General features: G+C 56.7%; 1 protein-coding gene across 1 annotated transcript; it reads left to right on the forward strand.

The window, feature by feature from the left end:
* Positions 1-10999, forward strand: Naus (cortactin binding protein N-terminal like nausicaa; the record flags this gene model as incomplete). The annotated part of the gene is made up of 9 exons (XM_037213851.1): positions 1-663; positions 2450-2551; positions 2895-3002; positions 3334-3465; positions 4830-4967; positions 5431-5577; positions 9574-9734; positions 10435-10531; positions 10961-10999. Coding segments are annotated over exons 1-9 (1071 nt in total), but the record flags the coding sequence as incomplete, so codon positions are not given.
* Between the last annotated feature and the right edge of the window lie 1023 nt (positions 11000-12022).

Below are 12022 nucleotides of genomic sequence, written 5' to 3' on the forward strand. Positions count from 1 at the left end.
AGTGGGCGATGGCGGTGGCGCTGCATTGCCCGATCAGTGACAGTGCAAAGTTGTAAACCGCGGTATCAGACTTGCTGTGGCGGAAAGTCTTTGCCAGCTCAATTGTTTGCAGTGTTGATTCGCTTACAGTTACACGGAGGAAACATAATCAAGCGTGTCGTCAGAGGAGTGTGGATGGGGATCTTGATGGCAATAGAAGAGCCGCTTTCGTCTGCCATGGTGCTTGAACATAAGTGAAAAGACAATAACTTGTGTTACTGCGAGATTACTGCTGTCAAACCGATAGCAGACACCTTTTGAGATTAGAGAGATCATGGGGGCATGATGCTGAATGAGTGACCTGCATAAAATGTGTTCCCTGAACATATGTTGACAAATGATGCTCCACAATACCCTTCAAGGTGCATTTGTCACTTGATTGAAACATAAGTGGATCCTGTGTGACACCTAGTTAGTTTTCTATTGTCATATAATGCTGTTGTAATTTGTGTGGTGCAAGTACTGGTTCTGCAAAACATGGCTTCCAAGATGTCTTCAAGTTCATCAAGTAATGGTGGTGCTAGTGCACATGGAGCAATTCCAAAAGATGCACAAACAGCTGCAACAGCCAATGACTCTGGGCAGACATATGAGCCTCCAGATATTGATCCTGTAACATTGAAGGTAAGCAGATTGGGATGAGTCCTTTAATTTTAATGCATTAGCAAATGTTGTGTGGTCAGCTGGTTCTTCATTGGTCACAATGAAAGCGGTTGATGCTTTTCAGCCATGTAGAATGTGCTTTTGAAATGAGAATATGAAGAATGATCACATGCTTTCAAGGCATGTGTTTGTAAGGTCTCATAATGTTGCTGAAATTAGCACATTCTCTTATTTGCCATTTTTATTCTAGCCTACATATGCCACACTGACCTGCCATGGTTATAGCAATGATGCATTGTTCTTATGGTATTTGCTTGCCAGTGCACAGACCTGAAGTTTTATTCCCAAGATATTGGTGGATGAGTACTGTGGTTGTGAATCAACTGAAATTAAGGTGTTTGTCATGATTTTTTGTGGATGGGCTTGGTAACTTTTTGTCCCACTCTAGTAATTCCTAGCTGTTAAAAACACAAACTTGTCCTTACAGTTTTACTTGAGTGAGAATCACATGACTGGAAATATATGTTTAGAACCAGAATGCATAAGGATACTTAAATAAGTGGTGTGTTGTTTTGGATTAACTTCTGAACCCAATGGTCAGGTCCTTCTTAAAGTGATCAATGGTGGGTATTATTGGTGGGTATAAATGAATATATATGGTATCATGGTATCAAAGCTACTTCAAGCATAGTTTGCTGCACCATACTGTTAAAAATGTGCTAAAAAGATGTGATGATGTTATGTACCAAACTGTGACAACATGTCTTCCCTTTGTCTCCACATAATTTGGTGTGGCCAGAGACAGATTCAGCTTCATATGCGGAGGAGATCAAAGTTCTTCTCTAGCACCAAATGCACTGAAGTTAGGCTCAGGGAGAGAAATTATAGGGAATGTAGATATTTTCCAAAACCTGAGGATGGCACTGTTAGTCAATCCCATTCATCTGCTCTTGTAGGCAGTTTTATGTAATGAGAAGTTGGAACCTAGACTGGCCACCAAGTGGGTAGTAAATTGCTTAAAGGTTGTGGCAAATAAGATTGTTATGTTGATGCTGTATATACCACCTGCATGCATGCATTTGAGTCCTTTGTGAGTTTTGCTCTCAGCACGTGAAGGAGAAAAGGGTTCCAAAAATGTGTGGTTAATCAGAAGCAGGAAACCATGCTGTGGGCACAATATGGCCAAAGTGTTCAGACATTTCCACTTCAAAGTATGAGATTTTATGGATAACATGGGGGATAAAGTTTACTGAGTTGTCATTAAGTTAACAATTCGACTGCAGCAGACCTTATTGCATTGATTTGCAAAGTCTGCTCAGCATTGGGAAATTCACTTTTTCAACCAGGCTGGAATGCATTAGATTGCAAGGTATACAGCAATATGTAATTGAAGCTGTTGCCTGCCAGGCTTAGCCACCATCTACTGCACACATTGGCATTGTAAGCATTACAGTGTATTTCACAATATGCCCCCCAATATCATATTTTGTTTTCTCACTATGGAATGGCAGAACTGAGTGACTTGTTGTAGCTGACAGTGATTAAGCCATATGTTTAAAGATGAAGCCTTAGAAACATGGCAAGAGGTGTAAAGATGGGGTGAGGCTTATTTGATTTCATTCATATTGCTTAGAGTGCTTGAATAGCTATTTTCTGCAGTAAAATGATTCAAGTTTGATTCATTTTAGCACCTCACATCTGTGTGATAATGATATTGATTTGTGAATTTGCACCCATTTGAAAGTGCTGTACATTTAGCCCACCATTTGCCAAAGTGAACATGTATTAACAAATGTTTGTGTTTCAGAGAAACCCTAAAATGGAACTTAGCAAAGGTGATTTGCTCAAGCTGCTCAGCTGTCTGGAAGGGGAACTGCAGGCTCGTGATATCGTTATTGCAACTTTGAAGGTATGACTATTGATGCTCTGGAACCTGCCATTTGTGCACATACCATATTACACTTTATATCATGCTCATGCAAAGGAATTTTATTTTCTCATCCTCTGATTCACATGCAAGCTCTGATGACTTGCAGGCTGTGAGATTTCCCAAGGAGAAAACTTGAAAAAGTGTGGAAGTATTAATTGCAGATGACACATGAGCACTGTTGGCTTTGATACATGGTTCAGTATCAGCTGATTTTCTGTGCATAAATATTTCGCCAAATATATGCCGACCGTGCGTCGAGTTGGAGTCTGATCGCGCGCGACCTGTCAGCTATCCGTGACCTCCCCGTGACCTGGGCCCACAGAATGAGAAGGTGAAGCACATGCTGTGTCAGGCGCGCTACGGCAAGCTGAGCCTGACCGACCCGGCCATGGCGCTGCAGCGGGACAGCACCAACGTCAAACACCAGATGGTGCGTGTCGGAGCGGCGCGCGGCCACCGCCCGCTGGTCACCAGACCGGTGGCAGTGCAGCTGACCGGCTGCATGTTGGCAGCCGGGGCGGGTGTGTGCAATGGGGTGTGGTCGTGCGGTCCGTTCGCGGCGTGTGCACGTGCGTGGTCGTTCGCGTCACGGCCTCCCACGCCCGTGTCGGCGGGAGCAGTCCCGGCTCAGCCAGTGTCACACTCTCAGGTTCTCTGTCGTCACGTCGCAGACCGGACGTTCGCCCCCCCCTCACTCCAACCAACAGCTGGTGTGGCCCCGGTGCCTGCGGGCAGGGTTGTGACGCTCGTCCGCCGCCCAGGTGGACGAGGCGCTCATCCGCTCCATGGCCGACAACCAGATGGCGTCGCTAGAGAACCTGATCCTGGCGCAGCGCACCGCCCAGCTGAAGATGGCCCAGTACCTGCGCGACGCCGAGGCCCGCCACGCCAAGGTAACCGCCCGCGCCGCCGCTGTCGCGACGCGACATGGCACTGGGTTTGCCGTGGGTGCAGCCGAGTGGTATTTTTATCATGTGGGTCGGGTTAGGCACGTGAGGGGTCGTAGGGCCACACGGGGAAGCGCCCGGAGGTAGCGGCTCTAGGTGATAGGATGCTGAGCTACGGGGTGTGGCCGAGACGGTTACCGGGCTGGAGGCGCCGGTGTGTCTGCGTCTGACACCGCACCCGATAAACGCAGCCAATCACTGCACCCTATACCGCACCCAATCACGGTACCCAATCATCGCACCCGATTACCGCGCGCGATCACTACACCCGATCACCGCACACGATCACCGCACCCGATCAACGCACCCGATCAACGCACCCGATCAACGCACACGATCACTACACTCGATCAACGCTTACGATCACTACTCCCAATCATCGCACCCGATTACCGCACCTGATCACCGCACCCGATCACTATACCCGATCGCCGCACCCAATTATCACATCCGATCACCACATCCGATCACCGCACCCGATCACCGCACCCGGTCACCGCACCGGATCACCTCGCCCGATCATCGCACCGGATCGCCTCGCCCGATTATCGCACCCGATAAATCCGTCGGATGTATCAGGTGCGGTGATGTGTTTCCAGCGGGTATTGGATGCCATCTCAGCTGTAATTGGATGTCGAGCCATGGACGAACCAAGGTGACTGTGATCGCGCATTCTTGCGCCGTTGATATTTCCAGGCTGCGATTCATTTATTGATAAGAAGGCACGGTTGTATTGACGGCAGGGGAGACAAAGTTCTTGATTGGCTGGTCCAAGGGTATTGCCTGGTTATTTCACAGTATGAATCAGGCAAATAATCTGGCTGTGGGGCAGTGCTAAATTAGCTGGAACAAGTTATAAGATGACCAAGCTGAGTGTCGTCGCTGGCGTTGCAGATGTTGGAAACGGACCTTTTGCTTTATGTCACTGGTTGTGGTCACAGCAGTGAGACAAACTGATCGTGCTCCAGTGTGATTTTGAGACTGAGAATGCAGATCCCATGACAATGCGCACTGGAAGGTGCACATCGTCGAGTGTGTGCAATGTGAGGCAATTTAATGAACTTGTCCATTGCGACCGATGCCTTGTGAGACAGCCTTAGTGCGCGCAATATCAGATTGGTCGATGCGTTTTTGTTGCATCCAGTTTCTTTTTACGTCCGCGGATTTCACCGTTATGCCATCTGATTTATGGTGGTTCCTGCAGTGATGTGTCTTCACCAGTACATTTCTTTCCAAGTAGACCGGGCTCCCGGCTGGTGGTCGAGATCGCCTTATTCACCACCTAGACGCCGCGACCCGTGTGCCCGCAGGCGGTGCAGGAACTGGAGGAGGAGAAGGCCAAGCACGCGCACGACACGGCCCAGGGCGACGACGTGACCTACGCGCTGGAGAAGGAGCGTACGCGGCTGAAGCAGGAGCTGGAGACGGAGCGGCAGGCCAAGAAGAAGGTCAGATGGACGGCCGCCGTGTCCGGCCGTGGGTGGAGTGGCATGTTGAAGTGAACAGGGATCGGCGTTCAAAAGGATATGGAGGCCGAACAAAGTGCTGAGGTCCTGGACAGGGCCGTATCATGTCGCGGGGTCCTAAGAATCTGGTGCCCAAATCTTCCATCAATGTCAGGCAGTGGCATGGAACACCATTTTAAATCTGATGTGAATTTTATTTTGCTCTATTTGTGATTGCTTTCGTACACGAAACACCTCATGTCTTGTTTAAGTTGACAGTCATTGGTTCGGTCCCATCCCATGAACTACTTCAAGTTCTGTCTTATCACCTCAGTAACCCAGTCCCAACCATCCGCCCCTCGAGCCCGGTGATCTTTCCCCTACCGGCGCTCGCGACTCTGTGCGCCTCGGGCATCGTGCTGGAAGCATTGGTTCGTCGCTTTATCTTGCTGCCCGCCGGCCCCAGGTGGAGAAGGAGCTGAAAAAGTCGACCGAGGCGCTGGAGGAGGAGCGCAACCGGCAGAAGCACATGGTGCTGCTGCTGCTGGCCGAGCGCAAGAAGATCATCACCAAGTACATCGAGGAGCGGAAGCGGTCCGAAGACCTGACCCAGGTACGGTGCGGCCGGCCTCTGCCGGAGGACGGATGGGTGTGGCCGAACGGCGGACCGATCTAGCGCGGACACTACGGAGCGCCGAGTGAGGTCCGGTCCGCCCCGGCGCAGTACGAGGCGACGGGGTAGGCCAACCTGTCCCGCGTCTGGTCCGACCGGACCCAGGCGCCGTACAACAGGATGGGTTCGGGAGAGAACTGGGCGAGCAGACGGACACCCTTGAGGGACGGTGGCCAGACTCAGCCCAGCCGCTGGGGCGAGGACGAGATGGAGGACCGGTCTGCGTGAGCTGGCTGTGATGAGATCGGCTCTGACACTGCGGCAGCCTGGTCAGGTCCTCACTGCGCAGTTCCTGCGACGTGGTCAGTAGCCCCAGCGGAGCTCTTTGTTCCGAGTGATCCAATGGCTCCTTGGTGCCAGGAAACGCGGTCGTTGTGGTTTTGATACTTCGCGTCCACCGGGCTATGTCGGTCGATGCGCAGTATAGCCGAGCTCTGACAAGCCTTGCCTAGGGAGTGGCAGAGTGGCTTTTGCAACCATTCCTTGCGTCCATTGACAAGGAGCTGAATAGGCAACCCTGAATAGCATTCCTTCTGATCAAGCTCCCAGAGATTGCGTGCCGCGCTTGAACTCACTTCCTCCGAAGCGGGTCTCTGGGCGGGCTCTGCGACTCGCCAGAGCGCCGCCCGCCGGCGCTGGAGGACGCCGCCGTGCGGGGGAGCCCCCCACGCCGACGTCGGCTGACCGGCCGACTGCCGCGGGCGCGCCGGCCGCGGGCGCGCCGCCGCGCCGCCCGGCGCAGCGGCGGCCGGCGCCGGATCGCGTGCCGCCGCGGCCCGGCCCGGCCCGCTCAAGGTCACGCTGTCGGCCCGCCCCCGGTGGCCGGCGGGCGGCCTGCGGCCGGCGGCGCTGGCGCAGCCTGTCGACGGTTCCGGGGACAATGGCGGTTCCAGGAAGGGAAGGGGGCAACCAGCTCCGAGTCCCGTTAACTCCGTGAAGATTATGACTTGTATGGTTGTTTTTCTGGTTGTCGTGTAATTACTCACGGCGTGTTGCCCCTTTTGGGAACGTGTGCCCCACTGGGATTCTGTGTTGGACGCGCCCCTGGCCAGTGACAGATCCCAGCGGCCGGGCATGGACTGAGCACTGAGCAGGCTCTCTGGCAGCGACGGCGCCGCCCCTGACCAACGCCAATGGTCGTGTGCGTGGGCGAGCCCGGCCAGCCGGCTCTGACCCGTGCCGGGCGGCGCGGCAACCGACCGGGTGTGGCTCGTGCCATGTGACGCGCCGGCGGAAGTGGGCCGGCGGGCGGTCAGGCTGCGCCTCGCGTGACACGCTCCGGCTTCCGGCCTGCTGACCGGGTGGCCGGTCGTGTGGAACTGAGCGGTAGCCCGCCGTGGGACAAAGATACCGTTCCGCGACGTTCGTTTGCGCGAAATTGCGACTAAGCTCGCGTGGGTACGAGCGTTAAGCTTCATTAGCTGCGGCGAGCGTGCCTAAGCAGCGGGCTGTAATGTCGTTTACTCCCGGCCGTGTTGCCTCGGGCTCGCTGCGCTGGAGGTCACGCGAGCGGGGGCGTGACCGGTCGCGCCGGGGTCACGGCAGGAGCCAGTGTCGCGTCAGGTGCGCGCCCGGCCGCCCGGCGCGGCGGGCGCGGCGGCGCCGGCGGCCGTCTGACGTACTTCCGTCCGGCCGCCGCCGAATGCAAACCTTCCTAGCGACATTCCGACCGCTGGAAAAACGTGGCGCGAGGAAACGGGGACAACGCGGGCATTGTCCGCGCTGGATTGGGCTGCATTGTCGGAGCGGTCGCATTGTGTCGGCGGGATCGGTGCCCGCGCGATTGGCATGCTGTGCCAAGCCATCCGTATGGAATGCATGTTTTGATGGAGCACGTTAAGAATGTCGTCAGCCTTGCCGGCCGCAGGACGTTGTTCTGTTTCGTGCAGATCACAGAATTGACGGCAGGGTTTTGATGAAGCACGTGAAGAATGTCGTCAGCCTTGCCGGCCGCGGGACGTTGGTCTGTTTCGTGCAGATCACAGAATTGACGGCAGAGTTTTGATGGAGCACGTTAAGAATGTCGTCAGCTGTGCCGGCCGCGGGACGTTGTTCTGTTTCGTGCAGATCACAGAATTGACGGCAGGGTTTTGATGAAGCACGTGAAGAATGTCGTCAGCCTTGCCGGCCGCAGGACGTTGTTCTGTTTCGTGCAGATCACAGAATTGACGGCAGGGTTTTGATGAAGCACGTGAAGAATGTCGTCAGCCTTGCCGGCCGCGGGACGTTGGTCTGTTTTGTGCAGATCTCAGAATTGACGGGAGAATCAAAGGTAAACTCCGCGGTCAAAGTCCAGCACCACAGCGACAAAAAGCCACCACGTAAGCAAACACACTTCCCGCGCTCGGCACCCAGCCCGGTAAACACCCCCACGTCCGAGTCGTGCTGGACGTGTCTGGTAGTTTATTGTGTCCCTGCTCGCTGCGGTTTAGCGCGCAGCGAGCTATTGTGGACACGGCCACGGGGTACCCCGCACGAGCACTCCTGGTGACATTGCCAGCGTGTGGCAGTCGCCCGCTCCCCGCCCAGTGCGGCCATGTTTCATTCATTCGGTCGCCACGCCAGCTGTAGCGCCCAAGTGGTGTCGTTTCTTCGCCAAGATGGAGTGGATTGTCCCATCCCCAGTTGCCTATTCACGGCCCACGCTCGGGACAACAACGGCAAAAAACCGCGGCGGCCCCGCCGCCAGCCGCCATTGGCGCCATCAGCGTGTCGGAGCTCGCGCGCGCGCGCGCGGGCTCCTCAGCTGGCCGCGGCTCTCCCGGTCAGCCGGCGGTAAACAGCGACCGCCGCGCGCCGCCAACGTAAACAGAGCGCGGCGCCTGGCCGGGCTGCGCCGCCGCCGCCGGCCTCTGCGGCGTGCGGCAGCCGGCGGCGGAGCGGCGTGAACGGAGCCGTCGGACGGCCGCCGCCGCAGCGCTGGCGTGGGTGGGCGGCCGCGGCCGGGTGGTCCTTACTCGTCCGGAAACGGCTGTTTGTTGATGTGGCTTTGTTATGACAAGACGGACTTAGTGGGCGGGGAGGAGGATATTTGGTGCATGCTCTCGCAATGGATTGTGCGTAATGGTGTGAGCCTTCGACGTTTTTGAGCTCAGTCGACGACTCGCGACCAGTGTCATTGGCGTTACTTTTGAATGCCACCTCACTGGTATGGAGCATGATCACTCGCGTGGCAACTGTCGAAGTCGACACCGCTGTGGTTCGTGTGGCAGGTCTTGAAGTCGACACCACTGGTGTCGCCTGGAAAGCGGACTCACGGAAGAAAAGACATCTGGGGCAAACACATTATCAACGGCAGGCAATGGCACTCATACTATCTCAACTGGGAAAACGCTTGTTTATGAAGCCTCTTGGCGGTTTGTAGAGCTCGTCGCTCTGCTGGGTTCGCGTTCACGGTTAAGTGTCGATAGTGAAATTGTCGGTCGCGGTTTCGTCGTGCTGCGCTGTTGAGCTCCACGGTTGTGGTTAGGTTCCGCGGGCTTTCGGTTTATTCCGCCATGTCATCCGCCTTCACTCCGTCTCCCTGGGAAGAGTCCCGATGGGACTGGGTGAGCGTCCAACCCGGACCCTATCCGGAAAGCCGGATTCGGTGTCAAAGGGCTCTTAGGACTTGCACTTTCAGAATGTAAATGTCTGCCATAGAGGGCGGCGGCTGTGTGACAACATGCGTGACTTTACCTCTGTTTGTGGCAGGTCCTCCACGGAAAGGGCTGTCAATCTGTCTGTGCCTGTGCGTTGTGCCTGTGTCACCCCACCCGTCTCTGACGATGATCTCCAGGCACACGTGTCTTTGTCCCTGGGTAGCTCTGTGATGCTTCCTGTCCCGGTCTGGCACGCTCTGTCTTCTGCCGACATGTCCGCTCGGAGTCTGTCGCCGTCCCCGTGCCGATGCATGCCTGCGTTCTCGTCTGTAACACTCTGCCCCCTCGCCGTCAGATCCTCTCGGAGGAGAAGGGCCGGGCCGAGAACATGGCCGAGGGTCTGGAGGAGGAGTCGAAGAAGTCGCTCCAGATGGAGGCCGAGCTGGAGCGACACGTGTCCGACTTCACGAACGAGCGGCAGCAGCTCAGGACTGCCCTCTCGCGGGAGGAGAAACGGTACGCTGGCCGGCGCCGCCCGGCCCGCGGCGCGGGGTCGGTGCTGGCGAGCGGCGCTCGGGCTGGCCCGCAGCCATTCTGCGAAGCGGCCCGACCGTTGCGCTGGTGGGGCGGCGAGGCCGTTTATGGGGGGGTGCCGGTATCGTTTCGCTTGTGCGGGGGCTTGTGAAGCATGCTTCGCCAGTTAAGTTAGGGCATATTGCGTCAGCGTTGGCCGGCCTGCTGGGTTGGTTTCTGTACCTAGCAGTAATAGGGTTAAGCTGATTTTTACGCGTTCAAGGTGCCTTGCTTATCAAATAAATCTTTTAGTTGTGTAGTTTCCAGGACAGTGAAAATGCTGATAGCTTAAATTCGCTCTACAGCACCGTTTAACGACCATAGGTTCGCTTGTTATGATGAACATGAAATTGAAAGCTATCTTGCCTGAGTAAACTAAGTGTCTCGGTGCTGGTAACTAACTGTCATTGATATCCATGTTTCGTTGGGTCAAAGCAAACCACCTTTTGAAAAAATTCCGGGAGTTGCGTCCTCTTGACGTATGAGGAATGCCCGTCTTGTAGTTGTTCATATCGCAGCAATGTATGCTCGGCTCATCAAGGCTTATTTGGATGTTCTGGCTTCTCACGCGGACCACGTACCGTTTGTGTGGCCACGTCACCGGTGATGGAGGCCTGAGCCGTGCGCCATCGCCCTTTGACAGGTACCAGGAGCTGCTGGGCGAGCACGAAAGGCTGCAGCGCGAATGTGACCGGCTCAAGAACCAGCTGTCCGAGGCCCACCAGGTGGCCATGTTCCAGGTGCGTGGGCCGGCTGCCGGCTGGGAGGGGGCCGGGGGGGACGAGTAGCGGCTCCGGGGGCGGGGGCGGGGCAGGGGGCGAGCCAGCCGAACTGACGGCGCCCCGCCCGGCGCCGGGTCGGGCGCGGGCAGCGCTGACGGCCGTGCGGGTGCGCGGGTTCTGTATGAGGTTTGACGTTTACACTGATGGTAGTCAGCTGTAACTCGTCTACCCCTACCATTGCTTCGCACAAATCGCGCCATTGGTGTAATGCTCGTGTTTTTATTTTAAAACTTTATTTGAGTGAATTTATCGAATCCATCCGTTATAATTGGCTGATGTACCAGAAAACTGTTGGCTCTGTGCACGCGTGGAGACCAGCTGTCTGCCATGTGGTGGACCTGAACCACCGCGAGGCGCTCCTGACCGACCTGACCGCGGGCCCCGCAGGCCAACTCGATGGCGGCCGGCGGCGGCGGCGGCAGCGGCGGCAGTGCCGGCGGCGCCGGCCCGGCGCGCTACGGCTCCGGGCCGACTTCACCGCGGCCGGGCGGACCGGCCACCCTGCCACCCCAGCTGCCGAGCAAGCCGACGGCGGCGGCCGGCGTCCGGCCCGGCGGCGGCGCAGGTCAGCCAGCGGCGCGGACGAGGCGCCGCGCTGTCGGCGAGGGAACGCCGGCCGCGTGGGGGCGGGGAGCAGACGGACTGCGTGGTGGGGAGGTTTCGGTTATGCGTGCGCGCTGGCTGCGATGTCAGGTAGTGGTCGTGTCTTGAGGATAGAGAGGGCGCCGTGGTACTGGCTTGGTTAGGCTCTTGCACAGCGGTCCAAGAGACCTCAACGTGGACGATGGCAGAAGGGGATTCGTGGAGATTTGTGCGTCAGTTGGAAATTTTTCCGGCTGGCTGTGGTAGCTCGTGTTGTGGAATGCTATTTTGTGATTTGTAAGAGTGCATTCGCTCATTTTCGTATGAGCATCACTTCACTCCTCATGATTATCCAGAGTATTCACTTACCGATCCTTCTCATATATACTTGTCCGTGTGGCTATGGGTGCTGCTGAGCGCATGCGCCGGCGCGAAGCCGCTCCGAGCCCGTCTGCCGGGGCGCCGACGCCGCTCCTCCGCCCGACCGCCGCCGCTGACGTGCTGGCGTGTTGGCAGCGGCCGCGCTGACGCCGCCCAAGGTGGGGCTGCGGCGCGCCGCCTCGCCGTCCGGCGGCCCGGCCGGCGACGACCTCACCGCTATGGCGGCCAACATCGCCAAGGCCGTCCAGCCGACGGCCACCGTCTCCAGCATACCGGTGTCGGCGCCCAGTGAGTGTGACGCCCTGTCGGCCCGTTGGTGGCGGTGGCTGGTGGGGCTGGTGGGGCTGCGACGGCGCCCAGGGCCGCTGTGTCGTCCCGGAAGTGCTGTCAACTTGTGTGAACGCGCCGCTGCCGCCAGCCTGTTTGTCGGCACGTTTTTTTTTGTGTGTTCTGTGGTTTTGGCAAGGCCTGGTAAGTACGTCACAA

Source organism: Pollicipes pollicipes, unplaced genomic scaffold, assembly GCF_011947565.3.
Source record: "Pollicipes pollicipes isolate AB1234 unplaced genomic scaffold, Ppol_2.1 Scaffold_3447;HRSCAF=4054_pilon_pilon_pilon, whole genome shotgun sequence".
In the NCBI taxonomy this organism is placed as follows: Eukaryota; Metazoa; Arthropoda; class Thecostraca; order Pollicipedomorpha; family Pollicipedidae; genus Pollicipes; species Pollicipes pollicipes.